Source organism: Neophocaena asiaeorientalis, unplaced genomic scaffold (genome assembly GCF_003031525.2).
Source record: "Neophocaena asiaeorientalis asiaeorientalis breed wild unplaced genomic scaffold, Neophocaena_asiaeorientalis_V1.1 scaffold149, whole genome shotgun sequence".
Lineage (NCBI taxonomy): Eukaryota > Metazoa > Chordata > Mammalia > Artiodactyla > Phocoenidae > Neophocaena > Neophocaena asiaeorientalis.
This window is the reverse complement of record NW_020174442.1, coordinates 1,648,817-1,671,168: the sequence shown is the minus strand read 5'-3', so window position 1 is coordinate 1,671,168 and position 22,352 is coordinate 1,648,817. Positions and strand designations below refer to the sequence as shown.

The 22,352-nt window shown below is 38.0% G+C and overlaps 1 protein-coding gene across 2 annotated transcripts in view; it reads left to right on the top strand.

Moving 5' to 3' along the window:
* The first annotated feature begins 682 nt into the window (after nt 1-682).
* PRRC1 (proline rich coiled-coil 1) overlaps nt 683-22,352 on the top strand; it is a 41,983-nt gene continuing 20,313 nt past the window's right edge. Inside the window, exons 1-7 of one of the 2 annotated variants that reach the window (XM_024757180.1) lie at nt 683-765; nt 5,436-5,571; nt 6,672-7,061; nt 9,321-9,481; nt 12,049-12,151; nt 14,432-14,595; nt 21,443-21,546. In XM_024757180.1, coding sequence (XP_024612948.1) covers nt 5,457-5,571; nt 6,672-7,061; nt 9,321-9,481; nt 12,049-12,151; nt 14,432-14,595; nt 21,443-21,546 — 1,037 coding nt within the window. In that variant the 5' untranslated portion in view covers nt 683-765; nt 5,436-5,456. Of the gene's footprint in view, nt 766-874; nt 1,011-5,435; nt 5,572-6,671; nt 7,062-9,320; nt 9,482-12,048; nt 12,152-14,431; nt 14,596-21,442; nt 21,547-22,352 lie in introns of those variants that run through there. The other variant, XM_024757179.1, reaches the window with a different exon arrangement.

Genomic DNA, 22,352 nt, shown 5'->3' with positions numbered 1-22,352 from the left:
ATGCTAAATCTACAAATGAGTTCCTGAAGGAATTTGGGAACAATAAAAACAAGTTTTTCATGTGTTTACCTCTCAGTTTAACAAGTGCTTTCGTATGTCTTATTTTAACTGTTACCTGCTTGATTAGAGATGGCAAACAATATTATTCCTATCTTACAGATGGAATATTGAGACTTAGGGAGAATAAGTGACCTATACAAGGTCCCATGACTGCTCAAGTGGCATTAGGGCACTCCTGGACCTAAACAGGACTTCTGATTGCAAATTCTTTATATTCCTCCATTGCACTCTATTCATTGATTTATTTAGTGTACATTATTGAGCACCGACTTTCAGGAACTGTTTTAAGTGCAGCACGTAAACTTAAGAAAGTGGATAATCTTTGGTTTTCCATTAAAAAAAAAGAATGTGTAATCCATGAACTTCGGGGGGGAAATCAGTATGGTAGCTGCCACCGTGTTATCTCTCTTTCTTGATGCAACCGCTATTATTTGGAAATCTTTGAAAATACATAGGATAAGTCTCCTGTTTCCGGAGCAAGGTCCTTCCTGGAGGCGGGGACTGGACTGGACGACCCGGGCTGGTTCATCGTCATCCCCGCGGGCGGCCACGGCACAGAGTAAGTGAGCTACACCCGGTAACAAGGGTTCCATTCTCGCGTACGGAGGTTGCGGCGTGGAAAGTTGGGCAGCCCTGCTGGAGAATGCTCCTAGAGCTGGGCAGCACTGCGAGCAGGATGATCTTTGGCCCTAAGTACTCCAGCAGGTTAAATTTGCGGCCACGGGTCGGGGCTCCGGGCGAACGAGACGGGGCGGGGCGCGGGGCGGGGCGGCGCGCGGCCGACGTGGCAGCGCAGGGAAGTGCACCTACGGTGGCCATCTTGGAGGTGGGGGCGTGCGCGGCGAGCGGTTGCTTGCATCTTGCTCGTCTTGTCGTAGTCGTAGTCCTACAGCTCAGCCTCCGTAGTCCCAGCTTTTCACTGCCACGCAGACACTCTCTCCGGCCCGCAGGTGAGCGTCAGCCTGGCAGTAACGCGGGTGTATGCGGGCGACCGGACGGGACGCGGGCTCCCAAACCGGCGCCCAGGGGCGCCGTGGTGCGAGGTGGGCGGGCCGGCAGGCGCCCCGAGAGCGAGGGTAGTTTGGGAGTTCCGCCGTCGTGCAGTCCGGGCGCGGGCCGTGGGTGCATGCAGGGTTCAGGGTGCGCTTCGAGAGGCAAGCCGTTCCCGCCGCGGCTTACACGGTGGGTGCGGCCCGGGGGTCTTATCCGGCACTTTGCTCTAGTTCCGGGACCGGCGCCGGCGCCCCGGGATGTTTGGCCCCACCTTCCACCGCGCTGGCCGGAGGGGAGATAAGGAGGCAGGAGCCCATTGACCTTAGCTCGGCCCAGCCCGGCCTGGAGACGTGGCAGAGCTTGCGGGGAGGCCGCTACCGCCTGGGAGACTCCTAGGTCAGCAGACGGGGACGGGCAATGGGATGTAGGTTCCTTTCCCGTGGGTTCCCCCATCGGTACCTAGCGCCGCTCCAGAGGGCTTTTGCACTGTGCTGTCTCTTTGTTCGTTCCTGGGAACTGCTTCGGGCGAGTTTGCCGGATAGCCTGTTCTGTAGATTGGCAGAATTTGTCCAATCCAAGAGAGTTTTTGTCATTCCAAGTAGTTATTTTAAGAGACAACATGTAGATTTCTGCGAACGTGACGCATTTTGGCATTCCAGTCTTTTCCCTGTACAGCTGCTATTTTGTCAGTGAACGTTTATGGAAGTTATTTTGGGATAAGAAGTGGGAATGCAGAGACAAAACTCAGACCTTCCTGTAGCAGTGCTCACTAAAGGGTAGTAGAGATTATCTTTTGAACCGGTAATCAACAATAATAATCGCTTTTAACAAGCTTTTACATTTATCAAACCTTTTCTTGTATCTTTATAAGTAGCCACCTACTTTTTCTAACAGAAGAACCAAGACACAAGCAAATTGGAAGATCAGGGTCGGTCCAGAGACTGAGGACTCAATTTTCCAAGCCATTTCCGTCACTTTTTTTCCCATCACTTTTTCTTTGATGCTGATACATTAATATCCTTTTTGTGTCGAGAATGAGCACTAGAACCTTTACCAACTCTGACATTTTGCTGTTACTTTTATCACAAGAGCTTTTCTTTAGTAAAAGGTATTATGTTTATGCATCCAGAATTTACCCAATATTGTCATTAAGCCAATTCTCAAATAGTATGGCTTTTAAAGACAGAAAGAAATTGACCAATTATTCCATTTTATGGGTTGTATTCATTGTACAGGTTCTTTTGCAAATGCACTCATTAATATTTATGTTTAAATATGATTTCTACTAATTACTGTGAGAATTGGTAGCATCTGTAGGAGGAAGATGAATAACCAGTAGAAAAATGAGATGAAGAAAAGAGGTAGTTTTATCAGGGAGTGATAAAGCCCCCAGAAGGCCATTCTGTCCCTGATTATCTTCATCTGTAGGTATTGAATGAAAGGATTTTGCTTCCTTGGATACCTGTTTTCTACTTACTGCCATAGATCTTTCCTCTACATTCACAACAGAACTTTTTGAAAGTGTTGTACGTATTTGCTTCACCTCACACACCTCAGTCCAGTTGAAATTGGCTTCTGTCCCCACTCCTTCTATGGAAACGGCTCTCACTAAGTTTTATCTCCAGTTTAGCAAATCTGTTGACTTTTTCATGTATCATCCTATTTGTCTTTTCTGTAGCATTTGATACTGTTGCCCATTCCTAACTTGAAACACTCTTCTCTGGCTTTTGGACACCACAGCCTCCTGGTTTTCTTCCTATCTTTCTGGTCTTTCATTCTTCTCTGCAGGCTTTTTTTTTTTTTTCCTGGGCTCTTCCTCAAGGGTTCGTTGGGCCATCTTCTTTTTTCTCCTGATCTTCTCATATAATCTCTTTTCAGCACATGACTTTAGAGACTATCAGTAAACTGTTGAAGCCCACATTTATGTGGTTGCTGAGCTGCAGACCAAGTCACCGGTACTTGGACGTTTCAAGGAGCTTGAACTTAGCATGTCCAGTATTAAATACTGCATAATCCCTCCTCTCCCAGGATGTCAGACATACACCTTGACCTCCTCCAGTGTTCCCTGTCTTACTGAATGGCACCACCATCTCTCCAGTTGTGCAAGTCATGCCTCTCCCCCTGCTGGACTCCATATCCAGTCAGTCACTGAGTGTTAACCACCTAAACATTTCTTGAGTCTATCCACTCTCTCCATCTCCACTATCATCACCTTAGTCTGGGGCCAGATAACTCATTCTTGTGGGGGCATCCTGTGAATTGTAGGATTTTTAGCAGTATCCCCAGCCTTTACCTACTAGATACCAGTAATACCCCCTAGTTCTGACAACCAAATATGTCTCCAGACATTGCCAAATGACCCTTGCGGGGGAGAGGGGCAGAATCACCCTCCTCCACTCCCCATTTGAGAATCACTAACCTAGGATGTTATTTGAACTACTTCTATATCCTTCTTAATGGTCTCTCTCTGCATCTACTCTGACTGCCCTGTGGCACAAACTGCATACTGTGGTCAGAGGAATTTTTCCAAAACACAAATATGAATGGCCAAAAGCTGGAATCAGCCTGAATGTCCTTCAGCAAATAAATGGGTAAGCAAACAGTGGTACAACTATAAAATGGAATACTCTTCAGCAGTAAAGAACCAGCCATTGACATATCCAACAATTTGGATGGATCTTAAGAGCATTCTGTGGAGTGAAGAAAGCCAGTCTCGAAAGGTTGTGTGCTGTATGATTCTATTTACGTAACATTCATGAAATGAGAAAATGGTAGAGAACGGTCGGTTGCCAGAGCTTATCGTTGATGAGAGGGTGCGACCAAGGAGCAGCATGTGGGAGTTTCTCTGGGGTGATGGAGCAGTTCTGTGTCCTGATTGTGGTGGTAGCTACACGAGTCAGTGCATATGGTGAAACTTCATAGAACCACACACACGCACACACACACGCACACACACGAATGTAAAAACAGGTGAAATCCAAATGAGGTCTGTAGTTCAGTTACTTGCATTGTGCCAGTGTTAATTTCCTGGGCTTTATTGCCGTAGTCTAGTTACGTAGGATGCCATCATTGGCAGAAACTGGGTTTAAGGTACTCATGAAGTCTGCTGTATTTTGGCATCTTCTTGTGAATCTGAAATTTCTTCAAAAAAGTGAAAAGACCCAATATGTCATTCCCAGTTTGAATGCCCCACAGTGACTTTCTGTTCTTAAAAGACCCGACTCTTTAATTTGGCTTATACGTGTCAGCGCAGTCTGAGTTCCTCTCCATGTCTCCGGTCCTCATTATTCCTTTCTGCTGCATGCGTTTTCTTGAATGTGTCAATGTCCCTCAACCTTCCAGGGCCTTTATACCTTCTCTGTATTCACTTTTTCTGGCATGTGCCCTCTTTAGCTCCTTTCCCTTGCCTAATTAAATTCTGATCGTCCCTCAGATCTCAGCTTATATGTGACTTCCTTGGGGAATCCTCTTCTGTCCGCAAGTCAAAACCGTATTCCCAGCGAGCAGAATTGTTCCTGCTCTCAGAGCACATCATTCAGGCTATAGTTCATTGTTATGTTGCTGTCATTGTTTGACTGTCTCCCGGACTGGACTTTAAGTATCCCGTTTGTTTTGCTTACACTGTATTTCCAGAGGCATCAGTACAGTGCTTGGCAAGTGGTTGACCGTTACTGAATATTTGTTAAATGAGTAAAAACTTCAAAAACTTAATTGGTAGGTTTAGAAGTTTTGATTTTATACTTGAGGCAGGCTTGAAAATTGGTAATTTTTAAGGAAGTTTTCCCACATTTTGTAACCCATTTTTGACTGTTAGGTCGAAATGCTATCTAGCGGCATTTTTGCTACAGTTAAATTTTCTAAAACCCAAGACATATCATTTAGCCATTATGGGGCACATTTTAGAATGTAAACTAAGAAAACCTGGGAATTGAGCACAGTAAAGAGTAGCCCTCGTCCACTGCTTAATGAGGAGAGAGGAAGTGTTTCAAGAATACTTTAAATAACTTATTTTTATTTTAAAAGTAATAGTGACTGGAATCTAGATATAAATCTACCATGCATTCATGTGGCAGAAATTAAATTAGTAATTTACTATTTGAAATATATTGGGTAATTAATTACTTAGTTAACGTAAAATTATTTCTCAGTAATGGAGTAGGTGTATGAAAATGTTTCAGATTGTTTGCACGCTAAATATTCTCACAGACTATTTCCTTAGGAATTTTGACAAACCCTTCACCTGGAGATAAGTGGCATTATAAACAGTAAAGACAGACATCTGTCTGTTGATCATTTTAAAAAACTATTCTCTAACTATACAAGGTTTAAAAATATACTTTTTATTACTGTGTAATATTTATTACATTTTAATATTTTTACAGTTTTACCGTAATTGAAGAAAAATGATGGAAGAGAGTGGAATAGAGACAACACCACCTGGGACTCCTCCACCAAGTTCAGCAGGACTGGCTGTCGCTGCCACAGCGGCACAGCCGTCTTCCCCCCCAGCCCCTTTAGGTACGTGCAGTTGTCTAGCATCAGTATGTTTTGAGGTTAGTCAAGATCCTGTTATCTTTTCTCAGAGTCATTTAAAAAAAGCATAGAGGCATACCTCAGACATACTGTGAGTTCAGTTCCAGACCACTACAATGAAGTGAATATTGCAATAAAGTGAGTCACATGAATTTTTTTGTTTCCCAGTGCATATAAAAACTATGGTTACACTATACTGCAGTTTGTTAAGTGTGTAATGTATTATGTCAAAAAAAAGAATGTACGTACCTTAAGTAAAAACTTTGCTAAAGTATTGCCTAAAAATGCTGCTCATCATCTGAGCTTTTAGCGAGTTGTCATCTTTTTGCATTAGTAACATCAAAGATCACAGATCACCATAACAAATATAATGATAATGAAAAAGTTTGAAATGTGGGAGTTACCAAAATGTCACACAGAGACACGAAGAACAAATGCTGTTGGGAAAAATGGTGCCGATAGACTTGCTTGACACAAGGGTTGCCACAACCCTTCAATTTGTAAAGCGGAGCAAAATAAAATGAGGTGTGCCTGTATATTAAAAATTCTGTAATCTTTGCCAGGATGAAGGGAGATACCTTTTTTAATTTAAGCCCAAAGACAGAAAACATATATGTTTTGCTTTATCCTAACTTTCATTTTTTATGTTCATACTGACTAGAAATCTTCTTTGTTATGACAGAGATATCCTAAAAAGTATGTGTTAGCTTTGTCTAATGTTCTGTGACTTTGTGGTGATTAACCTTCTGACCAAAGTTTGAGCCTTAAATTGTGAGGTTTTATGCTCATATCAGCAGGGATGAAAAACGGCTTTATTTTATTAAAAGCATGTCAAAACAAACAAAAACACAAAGGTCTGCAATACCATAACTTAATTTTACATATCTGCTGCTTTTACTGATGGGAGTTGAAAGTCATTTGCACTCAGTCATAGTCGTATATTTCACATCACACATTTAAAAATAACTCTTGGGATAGGGTCTGTTAAATTTTAAAATTTTCCAAGAAGACAGTAATGAGACACTTTGAAAACCAAGTGAAAAACATTTCACTGACGCATTTTTTTCCTGCCCTCCTTTTTCTAGCTGCGGCCAGCGCTTTCTCTTCTCCAAGCGTGTCCTCTGTGCAGCCCCCGCCGCCACACACGTTCTCCACCCCTCAGCAGTCCCTGCCTCCCGTGAGGCCTTCGCCACCCTTGCCCTTTGTGCCTCCTTCACCGGTTCCTTCTGGTCCTCCACTCATTACCTCTTTACCACCTCATGTTTCTCCACCAACTGCTGCTGCCTTCAGTAACCCTCCTTTATCCCACTTCCCACCTTCCACTTCTGCCCCAAACACTCTCTTATCTGCCCCCGCTTCGGGTCCTCCCACATCAGGATTCTCTGTCGGCTCAGCCTATGACATTACACGAGGACATGCAGGAAGAGCTCCCCAAACACCCCTGATGCCGTCTTTTTCTGCACCTCCGGTGACAGGTAATTCTCTCTCTCACTGATACTTTGAAACAAGTGGTTATGGTGAATGTTTTATTTATTTTTTTAACAGCTTTATTAAGGTATAATTCACATACAATTGAACCCTTTCATGTGTACAGTTTAATAGTTGTTACTGTATTTATCGAGTTGTGCAGCCATCACCAAAATCAATTTTAGAACCTTTTAATCAGCCCAAAAGAAACCCCATACCTATTAGCTGTCACTCCCTACTTCCTCCCAATCCTCATGGCTCTCAGAACCACTAATCTACTTTCTGTTTCTATGAATTTGCTTATTTTGAACAGTTCATATAAATGGACTCATAATATGTGTCTTTTGTGACTTAGTGTAATATTTTCAAGATCCATCTATGTTGTAGCATGTGTCAGAACTTCCCTTTTAAGACTGAATAATATTCCATTGTATGGATATACCACGTTGTGTTTATGCATTTCATCAGTTGATAAACTCTTGGGTTGTTTGCACTTTTTGCCTATTGTGAATACTGATTCTGTGAACCTTTGTGTGCAAGGTTTTATGTGAACATGTTTTCATTTCTCTTGGGTTTATACCTAGGTGCAGAATTGCTTTTTTTTTTTTCCTGGAGGGTTTTTTTTTTTTTTTTAATTGAAGTATAGTTGCTTTATAACATTGTGTTAGTTTCAGGTGTACAGCATAGTTATTCAGTTATACATATATCTATATTCTTTTTCAGATTCTTTTCCATTATAGGTTATTACAAGATATTGAGTAGAGTTCCATGTGCTATACAGTAGGTCCTTGTTGTTTATCTGTTTTATATATAGTAGTGTGTATCTGTTAATCCCAAACTCCTAATTTACCCACCTCCTTCTCCTTTGATAAACATAAGGTTTTTTTGTATGTCTGTGAGTCTATTTCTGTTTTGTAAATAAGTTCATTTGCACCATTTTTTAGATTCCACATATAAGTGATACCATATGATACTTGTCTTTGTCTGACTTACATCACTTAGTTGATAATCTCTAGGTACATCCATGTTGCTGCAGATGGCAGTATTTCATTCTTTTTTATGGCTGAGTAACGTTCCATTGTACATGTATGTGTGTATATATATATATCTCCATTCATTTGTTGATGGACATTCAGGTTGCTTCCATGTCTTGGCTGTTGTAGATAGTGCTGTGCTGTGAACACTGGGGTGCATGTCAGAATTGCTGACTTTTGAACAGCTACCAGACTATTTTCCAAAGCAGCTGCACCATTTTACTTTCTCACCAGCAGTGTATGAGGGGTCCTGTTACTGTGCATGAATGTTTCATTCCCTTTTCCTTGATCTCCAGAGCTTCCTGTTTTCATTTAAATTATTAAAATAAAGCTGATGTTACTTAATATATGATTTGTATATGATATAAAACTTAGTACATGATTAGTATGTGGAATGTCAGAATTCGAAAATTTTGTCCTAACATTTTGTGCAGTTATAGAGAAACATCAAGGTGAAGTCTGAGAGTTTTTTTAAAAGCTTTACTTAAAAAATTATTAGGACTGAATGGTCCAGGGAGTAGTTTTATTTAGCCAGGTAAAAGTTCAAAAACAAATAAGTATATGTGCCATAAGTTGGTGGAATTGGACTATTTTATTTTCTAGGTCAGTTACACCTACTTTTTTGACTTCCCAGGAATGGTTATTGGAAATCAGTATCAAAACTTCATCCTGTCATATTCTGCCTATTGTTTCTCATTTTAGGAAAAGAAACAATTTTGTCGTGATTTTATAATCCAACTTGGCTTGTCTACCTTAACAAGTAAAGATTTTTCGAGAGTACAAGTATGACACCCAAGTGTATGTGAATTTTTTTTTTGAGTTAAAATAGGGTATGTGGATATGTTTACTAATTTTTACATGCTTTTTGTATGATGGGCTTGAGTGCTCATATCAGCTATTTTTATGCTTTAAAGAGATTCAAACTATAGCTGTCTGCATCCAAGTGCTCATAGGGCAGACATGAAGTACTTTTTGGATGTATATTTTCTGTCCATTTTCAGGGCACTTGGTGTAAGCTTATGAAGAGGGAAAGAAATTTCTTCTTTGGAATTTTGTATATTTTATAAAGGTTTAGGTGATTCTTTGAGCTCATATCTCAGTGTTGAAATGCCTGAGTATATAGTTACATTATTAAGCTGTTTTGAACTACTCATCTCATATGTTGTATCTTCTTTTTATAGGAAATAGTTTATGGAATAAATTACATATATTAACATTTTTGCCACTGACTAGGTATTTTGCCAACTCCCATTACTCAGCAAGCTGGTTTGACATCTCTGGCACAGGGAACTGGAACCACATCAGCCATAACTTTTCCAGAGCAGCAAGAAGATCCTAGAATTGGTAGAGGGCAGGATGAAGCATCTGCTGGTGGACTCTGGGGTTTCATTAAGGTAAGGGGTGTTTACTTTAAAAATCACGTTTAATTTTTTAATTATAAAACTAACAGATATTCATTAGAGAGAATTTTGAAAATACAAAGAGGTGTAAGGAAAAATTAAAATACCTTTTATTCTTATTACACATTTTCTATAGTTCCTCTGTCTTTTGGATGCGCGTATCTATGTAAATGTATCTCTTTTTTAGTGAAAAGCCAACTGGAGTAGTGACACATGGACACAATTTTGTTGTCTTTACCTAGCGTGTATCATGAACATCTTCCCAGCTATAATTCTTCAGGCTACTTTGTCCAACATGTCATTGCATTTATTTCCCATGTTTTATTTCACTTACCTGTTACTGGCATTTTCTAATTGTAATTCTTATTAATTAAATTATGATGAGCACTCTTGTATGCCAATGTTTATGTGCATCTCTGTTTTATCAGAGTTAATTCTTGGTAAATGTCAGTGTGGACATTTTAAAAATTACTGATACATATTGCTCTCCGGGAAGGTTATACCAAGATACACTGTCATAACATCATTCATTTGCCAGCAGTGATTTTATTAATTGAAATGTAGTATTTTCTAATTTGATAGGCAAAAAAATAATACCTTGTTTAAATTTGCATTTCTTTGTTACTCAGTTTGAACTTTTTTTAATGTGATTTTTGGCCATTTGTATTTTTATTTTGTGAAGTCTATATTCTTGTTCTTTGCTCAGTTTTGAATTGGGATGATTTTCTTTTTTAATGAATTGATAAGAACTCTTAATGTAAGAAGAATATTTTATTATATGCTATCATATGTTGCAGTAGCCTCCATTTTTATCTTACATTTCAACTTTATTATGCTTTATTGACACAAAGCCTTCTAAATTTTGGGGAATCATTTCTATCAATTTTTTTTTCAATTTTTTTAAATGTTAAAAATGACATTTACCTACTCTATTATATGATAATTATTTTTTTATGATTCCTTCTAATTTTCTTGTGGTTTCATTTTTTTTACTTACCAAGTTGATATAGCTGATACTTACTTTACTATATTATATGAGGTAGAAGTCAAACTTAATTTTTTTCCAGCCACTTAATCGACTGTTCCAAAATCATATCCCAGTGATGTGATATGTTACCTTTACCTTAGTTACTAAATTGTGTGTTAACCTCAGTTTCTGCGCTCTGTATTTTATTTCACTGCTTTGCCTGTCCTTGCAACAGTACCACACTATTTTAATTATTGTAACTTTATTTATTACACTAATATTTATTGAAAGCCTACTCTGTGCTGAGGTGGGGATGAAGAGTATTCATAGACGAGTCAGACAGAAAAGTCAGTTCTGAGTCTCTGCATTCATAAAGGCAGATCAGCATTTGGTTGTGTAAGTTTGCTGTTTTCTCTTCAAAATTTTTCTTTGCTGGTCTTTTCTATTTATTTTTCTTAATGAATTTTAGAATCGCTTTGTCAAGTTCCCCTCAACATTCTGAGAGTTTGGCTGCAATTTAATTACACATTAAACATATTTTTAAATTGGTAGCTGGTTAAACTGATTTACAGCATTTGAGTTTTATGTATCAGAAAGGTGGCATTTTTCTAAGCTTCTTTATATCACTTTGTGCTTTTTAAAGGTCTTCTTTATGTAGAGACTGTCACTTCTTTTCCTCGTTAAGAGCATGTGTCAGCATGTCAGTTACCAGTTGTAATACTCAGTTCAACCCTACAGATCTTGTAAATAACTCTTCTAATATTCAGCATAAGATGGGTGGACAGTCTTAAATATCAGTGTTATGAACTCGTCTGTTTTTCTGAATCTCCTTAGTTTAATAGTAGGTTGGGACAGGTGGAATCATGGCCTGTTGGCCAGATGCCATCTCTAAGTCTCTTTGACTGTGGAAGAAGCATGGATGGAAGGAAATACTCAGATCTGGTTCCTTCTGTCTAATAGTGTGGTTTTAGGAATTCAGAGGACTAGGTCTGGCTTTATTAAATGGGAGAATTTGGGAACAAAACAAATAGGAAGTAGGACAAAAGAAACTTTCATAGAACAGAGTATTATATATTAAGGTAATAAGTAACCCTGGGAAATAAAGATAAGAAATGTTTTTACTGTTTTTATTTTTACATTAGGGAACAAAATATGAGTCTTCGGAGACATCCAATTACAGTCTTTATTTGGGACCTTGATGGACAAGTTTTGCCTAGTCTTTTATATAGATAAATAAATAAATAGTAATGAAATGAAATAAAAATATAGGTATACATAGAAATGAAATAAACATATATACATACACACATACATATATATACAATAAACATACTTCCCAGGCCAGTGTTGCTCGAAGTGGGGTCAGTAGATTGCTGTCAATCTATGATGAGATGAGAAGAGAAATTGAGAGGAAGCATTTTGAAATTTCATAGCAATTTGACATTGCCATAACCTTAGTTTTCTTATATTTTACAAAAGTATAGGTCTGCAATGCATTGGAAACTTAAAAGAATTTTTTTTTTCCCTCACCATCCAGTAATCATGGTGTTCTTTGCTTAGAATGAGTATTTACATGTGAATTTGTTCTGTGCAGGGTGTGGCTGGGAACCCTGTGGTGAAATCTGTGCTTGATAAAACAAAACATTCAGTAGAAAGCATGATTACAACGCTGGACCCTGGCATGGCTCCATATATCAGTATGTACTTAAAATAGAGCAGCATCTGCCATATAAAGTATGTGCTCATGTCAGCCACTGAGTGTAATCCCACAGGTCTTGTAATTAGTGAAAATCCTCCTATTTTCTCACATTGATTGTCAGTCTTGGTTTTGATACTTTTAATTCATCTTTTTCTTAGTCACCATTAAATAAATTTTGAAAACTTCCCAGCGTGAGCTTTGGAGGAGTAAAAATGATTCGAATTATTAGTATACTGACTGATTCTAATTATGAATTTGGTTAGTGTTGCTTTATATGAAGTTTACCGTTCATTGTTGACGTTTGAAGTGTTGCTTTGTTCATATTTGGTTTTGACATTTCTCCAGTTATCTTTTAATTAAACGTGTTTATGTGTAACTCAGGAATCAAATTTTTATAGGCTGTTAATCTATTCACTGATAATATGTCATTACTAGATTTGTTGGGAAAGGTACTTTAATCACCTTTGAACCCTCATTACCAAGAATCCTCCAGACGGTTAACTGGAGGATTAATTTTTTTATGTACATATCCAGTAAGTGAAATAACATCTCTTAGCAGGATTTGTGACCAGTTATTAGTAATTCTGTTGAAGATAACAGTCTAGCGGCCAAAGCTATGCACCAGGTACTTGAACAGAGATTTTCAGTAGCAATAAAAAGTCAGTAGCTTTCTAAGTCTTGAGTCTGTTGGTAATTGTCTAGTAAATGTCAAAGGGCAAGACTTAATAATGATAAGTACCATTTATTAAATGCTTGATCTGCCAGATACTAATTCCCATAAGAGCTCTGCAAGCTAGTGTTATTTTTCTCAAGTTTTAGATGAGGAACTTGTGTTCAGAGAGCTTTATTATTATCCTAGGTTACACAACTTGGTGGAGCTAACACTTAGCTTCTTTGCTTCCCTTTAAGTGGAAAACTGAATCAAAGAATTAACTCCGCTGTATTGTTCTCTGTGTTTGTAATTGCCAGGGTTTAGAAATTGTCCCCTACCATATATACTGATTTCATATATTCATAATAATCAAGTTTGACATAATGCAGTATATATGTTCTTCTCTTCACAAGCTCTTATTTTTAGTGAGAAAAAGAAAGCAATTAGTATTTTTGGAGCTCTTGTTGTTTTAATGGGTACTGTGTTAGATGGTGAAATCAATTACCTTATTTAATCCTTAGAGCAAGCCCTGTGAGGTGGCAGGAATTTTTCTGTGAGGAAACAAGCTCAGTGACTTCCCCAAGGTACCGAAGCTAGTAAGTGATAAAATCAGGACTCAAACCAAAGACTTTTCTCAGGCCGGTACTCTGCATGACATCCAGAAAAAGGAAAATAAAACGGGGAGAGAAAGATACAAAATAAAATTTCTATTATTAGAAGATATAATAACATATAATCTTCATCACCTATAAAAAGCAGTAATACTGAGTGTGAAAAAGCTATTGACAGGCAGCAAAAACGAGACCATTTGGATCTAACAAAACTCTAGTAAAACTTACCATGTTTTTATATAAATATTTTAGAAATCACCATAACAATTTCAAATGTATCAAGAAAGCACAAGAACTATTAGAAATGGACTTTAACACAGTTTCAACATTGTTTTGATTAGCTCTCCCTTTATAATCATTAAAAGTGGCATGAGTCATCACAAAAAACCGAAAAGCTTTTTGAGCTGAAGCCTAATGGAACAGTACTTAGCTAGATAGGGTTAAGAGATATGTCCCACATGGAGAAATAAAAAAAAAAAGGAAAACATATAGTCTTCCTCTTCTTTCCTATGGTAACCCTTGCTTTTAGGTTTTAATAATTTAAGAAATTCCAGTAAAGATGGGATCTGTGGAACATTGTTTCAATCAGGAAAAAAGAAATCCATAATAAAAGCCCAGATATTTGGAAAATATTTTCAGCTGTTCCAAAAGATACTTAACTGAGGAAAAGCATTGTTTCTAGGGCAAAATATTTCACAGTACAAATAGCTTTCTTGAGAAATCTCAGAGTAAGATGCCATTAGATGACAGGGTGAAATGTGTCTGCTTGCATCAGGCAGTGTAGTGAAAAGATACAGACCTAGATTTGAGTCCTGACATCATTGCTGAGTAGCTGTGTTACCTTGGGTGAGACCTTATCAGCCTCAGTTTCCTCAGCCAATAAAAAGGTAATCTATAGCTTGCATTGTTTTGCCAGGTTAAGAGTAATTATGTAGTAAAATGTTAATGCATGGTAGTAATTATGAGAATTTCATTATTTTAATTTGGAATTAAAATTTTCTTCTGGTCTTTGTAGAATCTGGAGGTGAACTGGACATTGTAGTGACCTCAAATAAAGAAGTAAAAGTTGCCGCTGTCCGAGATGCCTTCCAGGAGGTCTTTGGCTTAGCTGTGGTGATAGGGGAAGCTGGGCAGTCCAGCATTGCCCCACAACCAGTGGGCTATGCAGCTGGATTAAAAGTGAGTAATAGAGCATCTTTTTCAGGATACAGTAGCTTGCAGTTCACTTTTTAAAATTTCTGATGATAATCCTATGGTCTATATGGAGCTTTTGAGTTTTTACGTACTGAAATATTGATTTGGTTTTTAATTAGACAATTCTGTAGTGTTAGGAAGATACAGTGGAGTTTTAATTTAAAGAAACCTAAAGTAGGTTTTGATTATCGGGGGAGGGGAGGAACCACATGCCAAGAGCACAGAAAGAGAGCAGTTTTAGTCCTGAAAGACATCTTCTTAACCCAGTATTAAAGTTTAAATCCATTACTGAAATTATAATATCCCTTGAATCCCGTAAGCTTTTTATTACTATCACTATTAATAATACTTTACACTTTATGTATTTCTTCATGGTTTATGGGATTCTCATATATTTGGAAGTTTCCAGAGTAGTAATGGGGTTCTAGTAAACAGGTTGTAAATACACCTGACAAAGTCCCCCTTTTCCCTTGTATTTTCTGTTACGGAAAAACCCGAACGAGGTTTTTGGCCAACCCAGTACTTGATGAGGGGACTCGGTGCTCATCCAGAAAGTTTTCTTAACTTACTTTCTTTGAGTCTTCCCTTTCCCTGTCCTTTTAACTACCTTGCCTTAGAGACCCCACTAGCTGGCATGTTATAGGCACAAAGCCTGTATATAACCAGAGTGTGCCAAGGTCTCATCAGCATATAGAGACCTATTAAATTACATTACCAGTGGTAATGCACTCACCAAAGGAAGACACTGCCATAGTTTTTGGTAGTGAGGGAAGAAGACCTTGTGATTAAGTCTATAGATACCTATATAATCCCTGTGTAATAGTGGCAGATAATAGAATGGCTTATTTTGAAAACAAATTTCACACACTTGCATACTCACACCACCACTTGAATATCGTACACTTTATCTTCTGGACTGTTACCATTAAAAAAATTGTCACATACACAAGCCAATCCCATTACCATAGTAGACCTGGCCCCCTCTTGCATGCTGAGTGCTAAAGTTCCAAGAGTTCTGCCCTCCCTCTCATATACTTTTTACCATCAGTATACAAACATGCAAAAACAAATGAACAGTTCATCAGCATGTAAATACTGCTCCCACCTTAAAAAACAAAAATAAACTAAAGAAAACCTTAACAAATTTTTTTACCTTACTTTCCCCATCACCTCCAACCCTAGGTTTTCACTTCGTTTTGCAGCAAAACTTGCAGAGAGTTGCCAACAGTTTTCTCTCTAGTTCTTCTCTTCAGTCTCTTACACCCACCCCAGCCAGGCTCTCACCCTCAGCCCTCCACTGAAAATGCTTTCAAGGTCGCCAATGTTGTGCATCTTGTTTGACCTACCACTGGCTTTGAGACTCCTCTGTAATGTCTTTTACGCTCGCCTTTGGGGATGCCACACTTGGTTTCTTCCCTGCCTGACAAATTCCTCTGTGCTTCCTTTGCTGGCTCCTTTTCTCCCCAACCTCCTGATGGTCTCCTTCCCTTCATCTACGTTCGCTCTCTCGGTGATCTCAGCCAGTCACACAGCTTTGAATACCAGCTGTGTGCTGACAGTTTCGAGCAGAGACCTCTCATGTAAACTAGGTTAATATAGAAGTTGCGTTTTTTTTTTTTTTTTTTTTTTTTTTTTTGCGGTATGCGGGCCTCTCACTGTTGTGGCCTCTCCTGTTGCGGAGCACAGGCTCCAGACGCACAGGCTCAGCGACCATGGCTCACGGGCCCAACCGCTGCGTGGCATGTGGGATCTTCCCAGACCGGGGCACGAACCCGTGTCCCCTGCATCGGCAGGCGGACTCTCAACCACTGCACCACCAGGGAACCCCTAACGTTGCCTTTTTAATACCTTTACTTGAATGTCTCAAACTTAGCATTTCTAGTACTCAACTGCTTTTCTTTCCTTCCAACCTGTCCCCCGCCGCAGCTTTCTCCATCTCAATTGATGATGGCTCTGTCCTTCCATTTTCTCAGATGAGAAACCTTGGATTCATCCTTGACTTCTCTCGTTATTCATGTCCAGTTCATCAAGAAATCTTGTTCACTGTACCTTCAGAATACATCCAGCATCTGACTGCTTGTCACTGTCTCCATTGCTCCCACCCTAGGTGAAGCCACCACAAAGCCTTGCTGGAATCTTGGGTTCACCTCCTAACAAGTCATCCCGTTTCTCCCCTTGTGGCCCTATATGTTATCCTCAACAGACTAGCCAGGGTATTTCTTTCAACACACAAGATCAAACCATTTCACTGTTCTTTTCAGAACTTTATATTTCACTGAGTGTAAAATCCAAATTCCTTACCAAGGCTTCCACAGCCCCACATGGCCAGGCTGAACTGGCCTTCTATTTTTTTTTTTTTTAATTGAAGTATAGTTGATTTTCAGTGTTTCAGGTGTACAGCAGAGTGATTCAGTTATACCATATATATATATGTGTGTGTGTGTGTGTGTGTGTGTGTGTATATATATATATCTTTCTCAGATTCTTTTGCTTTATAGGTTATTACAGGATACTGAGTATAGTTCCTTGTTGTACAACAGTAGTTCCTTGTACAACAGTTGGTCCTTGTTGTTTATCTTTTATATGTAGTAGTGTGTATCTGTTAATCTCAAATTCCTAATTTATACCCCCCACCCTTTTTTCTTTGGTAACTGTAAGTTTGTTTTCTATGTCTGTGAATCTATTTCAGTTTTGTAAATAAGTTCATTTGTACTATCTTTTTAGATTCCACATATAAGTAATATCATAAAATATTTGTCTTTCTCTGATTTACTTCACTTAGTGTGATCAACTTTAGGTCCATCCATGTTGCTGCAAATGGCATGATTTCATTCTTTTTTATGGCTGAGTAATATTCCATCGTATATACACACCACATCTTCTTTATCCATTCATCTGTCCATGGACACTTAGTTTGCTTCCATGAGCTATTATAAATAGTGCTGCTGTGAACAGTGGGGTGCATGTATCTTTTCAAACTAGAGTTTTCATCTTTTCCAGGCATGTGCCCAGGAGTGGGACTGCTGGATCATATGGCAGCTCTATTTTTGTTTTTTAGGAAACCTCCATGCTGTTCTCCACAGTGGCTGCACCAGCGGCCTTCTGCTTTTTTCTGGTCTTCCCCCTTGCTCACTCCACGCCAGCCACATTGGCCTCCTTGCAGGTCTTTGCGCTTGTCTGACAGGCTGCTCTCTTCTCACAGCCTTTTCACAGCTCTCGCTGAGCCACTCTTTCCTCAGATATCTACTTGGTTGACTCCCTGACCTCCTTCAAGTCTTCACTAACATCTTCCCTCCACAGTGGGGCCTGTCCTGACCGCCCTGTTCAGTACTGCAGTCTGCACCTACCTGCCCTGCACTCCTGATCCCTCTAGCCCTCCTTTGATCTTTCTCCTATAGCAGCCAGCATCTGCTGATTTACCATATAGTTTACGTTGATGTTATTCTTACTTTTTAATGCCTTTTCCCCACTAGAGTTAAGTTCTACAAGAGCAGAGATCTTTGTTTCGTTTATAGATATAAAGTTTTAGAATAGTGCTTCATGTTCTTTAAAATGAATATCTAGCAGTCCTATTGAGATATCTTGGTATAAAACCCCAAACAATAGAATTAAAACTGCTAGGGTAAACTTTTTAAATTAATAATTTATTTCCTCAAGTAAGCAGTCTAATGCAGAAGATGTTTCCTGGGATCTGTTTTGAATTTTGGTTTAACAACATGTCAGCCATATGAGAATAGAGATTTTTCCCTTTAACAGAGCTCTAGCTGCCCACCTGTTGCTATACTTTGATAGTACCTTTACCATCAAACAGTGGTCTTCAGACTTGTGTATAAGTACCTCTGGTGACATGCAAAGATTTTACAAGGTCCAGGTAGACCCAGATAGTTTTCAGGAACTCAGCTTCTCCTTCCTCAACTTCCGTATGTATGCTTTCCTAAAATTTTCTGCCTGAATACATACTTGTAATGGAGGCAACGTGCCATCTCCTTTCTCATCTCCTCTTCATAAGCTCTGACCTCTCCCATTAGAAAATAAAGATATACCGCTCACCCACTGATTGCCTCGGAACCTAAAATGCTCCTGAGTGTCATATGAAGGGACAATTCAGAATAATGTTTTAGATGTTAAGGATGCAAATGGCATAATGACACCGTAAAATCTTCTTGCAAGTCCTGTGGTTTCTAATTCTCAAAAAAACTGATAGGGTTGTCATTCATAGTTTCTGATGGTAGATCACCACATGATTTTGGGAACATAACTCAGAATTTCATGGTTTTTAAAACATGAGTCTTAAATATTTTATGTTAAATATCATTGCATAAAGACACTTCAGATCGGTATAAACTGAACTTGAAAGGCTGATGGAGATTTTTTTTCTCTAAGAAAAGTCTTATTTTCTGAATATTAATAGTTCAGTTTATATTGTGATTTTATTAGTATTTGACAGATTTGTTTTAGTATTGGTTTTTGCCCTTCAAATTTAGAAAAGTGTTCCTTTTCTACAATCTTTAATACAAGCTTAAAATTAAAATTCATTGAAACTGATACATATAGGAAAGTGATTTGTAATTTTCCCAACGGTTTGTTTTTTTTCAGAAACAGTAGAGGGAACTAACAAAAAGAAAATAATATAGAATATTAAAATTTCAACCCAGATTTTTTTCTCCCCATCAGATTTTATTTGAAGTGAATGTCTTTTTTGACTAAACTTAAGTTTTCCTTTAAACATATGAAATTGTTTAAGGAAATAAATCAGCTGTAATTAAAGTTAGGAAGCTTCTGAAACTTCTCCAATGCCAAGTATTAATTTTACTGAAAAGCCAATTATATTTCTGACCATTGTTTTATAGCTTATAGTCAAGAAAAATGTAGTTAATATCTGTAAGAATTTTTGAAGAAGCATGGAATTTTGATTATCTGAACCAAGTTGCTTAGTATAAGCTCTCAGAGTACAGTATAAGCTCTAGAGGCATTTCTGCATCTTACTTCAGTTCTGAGACAGTTACTTCAGTGTGGCCTCTAAACTACCTAATTTTTGGTGCCCTACACTGCTGAAAAATAAAGTTAAAATTCCCGTCTCAAAACATTGGTAGTGACTAATATCAAAGTGTCTCTGTGACGCCAAAAGATGCCACACTTAAGTAATGTTGTGGTCAGAGGAGGAAAGAGGCTGATTTACCCCCTCTTCTGGATTCCATAAAAACAAGCATTACACTTGTCTACCTAACTCATTGTCCTATCTTTTATAGGTGCTAATTAATTTCAGTTCAATATTTTGTGAACCCTATGAAGTATAAAGCCCTGTGCTGTAGGATAGTAAAAAAATGAACCAACTTAGTTTCTGTTTCCTGGGAGCATAAAATCTAGGAATATTTTGTTGTAATGTGTAGCTGAGATAGCACCTTTGAAGAGTTGCGAATGAATCTCTAAACATCCCACTAATCCCCTAATAGTTTTTTACTGAATTAACACTTATTTAAACTTCTTTATAGTAAAAGATTAGACATAACTACCTTTTGGGAGGAGGGAATTATTTTACTCCTCCCAAATTTCGGAACAGATTTACATTATCCAGTACAAAGAATTAGGTTCATCTTAGCTATTGTATTTTCTTTCAGATTCAACAGTGACCTCCTCGTGCACGATTAGATTTGGTGATGCCATATTTACACTCTTTAGATTCCTAATATTAGCCATATAGGCCTTCAGAAGCCCTTAGTTTTTCCCATGTTCACTTTTTCATGTAGTAAGTTCTCACTGGCTGCCTATTAGGTTAGACACTATGCTAGGTACCAGAGATACAAGAGTAAGCAAAAATACAGCTTGACTTTATTGTAGTTTAACTCATATCTTCTTTCATCTTTCATGTTTATAAGCTAATGACAGATTGGCCTACATGTTCTCATGCAGTTGTCACTTCTTTAGTTGTCTCTGAAATAAATTTAGTTGTCTCTAGAAGTATCTTAGCTTTCTTCATTTTCATTTGAAGAAGAATTGACCCCTTAATCTCATTCACTGCTTAGCTCTGCTGTTCATGATAAAAATAGGGGTATTATCCATGACTAGTTTTATTCAGAAATAGCTTTATCTTGCTTTTTGAACACATTCTCATCATATCATTCATGATCACTTTTATGAAGTGATTCAAATAAAAGTAGTAAACAACAACCTTGTCCTCATTATTCCAGCTTTTAGTTTTCTGCCATAAGTATATATTTAATTCATGATTTTGAGTTATCTATTTAGTGTTCTCAGCCCCTCAATTTTGTTTCGTAAATGGTACTAATTTTCTTGAATAAGCTTTGATGTAATGCATACATTTGAAGTTAAAATAACTGTTATTTTGGTGCAAACTTTAAAGGCTATATATAAAAGGAATCAGAAGAAAGAGAAAAAACATATTTGCTATTGATATGATTGCCTGCCTAGAAAAATTCAAGAGAGAATCAACTAAAAAACTACTAGAATTGATAAATGATTTTTATTTAGTAAGATGGCCTCTTGCCAGATCAACATTAAAAAGCACAGTTTCCTTTTATTAGTAATAACCAATTAGAACACGTAATATAAAAATTACCCATTTCATGATAGCAACCAAAATAATAATGCATATAGGAATAATTCGGAAGATGCACTGCAGACTCTTAATACTGAGGGGAATACAGTGGGGCTTTTTCACTTTTTACTCTCTGTGCTTCTGTATTGTTCTCATGTTTACAGTGAGTGTATATGTGTTTGTGTATAAATGTATATGCATATTACTTATACAGTCATAAATTAGTATGTTTAAAACCGAATAATTTAAAATAGTTTCTAATGTACACTGTTTCAGGGTGCCCAGGAACGGATAGATAGCTTGCGTCGAACTGGAGTGATCCATGAAAAACAGACTGCTGTGTCAGTAGAAAACTTCATTGCAGAATTGCTTCCTGACAAGTAAGAGGATTTTTTTTTTAACATAGTTATAATTTTTTTAGAGAACTTACAAGACAAAATCTATTCTCTTAGCGACTTTCAAATGTACAAAAAGTATTATTAACTATAGTCACCATGCTGTACATTATATTCTCATGACAACTGGAAGTTTGTACCTTTTAATCCCCTTTATCCATTTTACTCCCCCTCCCACCCCTGCCTCTGCATCCACCAATCTGTCCTTTGTATCTGTGAGTTTGCTTCCCCCCCACATGTGAGATCATACAGTATTTGTCTTTCTCTATTTGACTTACTTCGCTTAGCTTAATGACTTCAGTGTCCATACACGTTGCTGCAAATGGCAAGGTTTTCCTTCCTTTTCAATGGAATAATATTTCATTGTATATATACATACATATTTATGTGTGAGTGTGTATATAAATCACATTTTCTTTATCATCAGCAGACATTTAAGTTGCTTCCATGCCTCGGTTGTTGGAAATAATGCTGTAGTGAACAGGGGGATGCATATGTCTTGTTGAGTTAGTATTTTCGTTTCCTTTGGATAACTACCCAGAAGTGAACTTTATGGATTATTTGGTTGTTCAGTTTGTGAGGAACCTCCATACTGTTTTCCATAGTGGTTGTACCAATTTATAGTCCCACCAACAGTGCACAAGGGTTCCCTTTTCTCCACCTCTTCGTGAACACTTATTTCTTGTTTTTGTATAATAGCCGTTCTAACAGTGTGAGGTGTTATCTTATTGTGGTTTTGATTAGCATTTCCCTGGAGGATTAGTGATGTTGAGCACCTTTTCACGTATGGC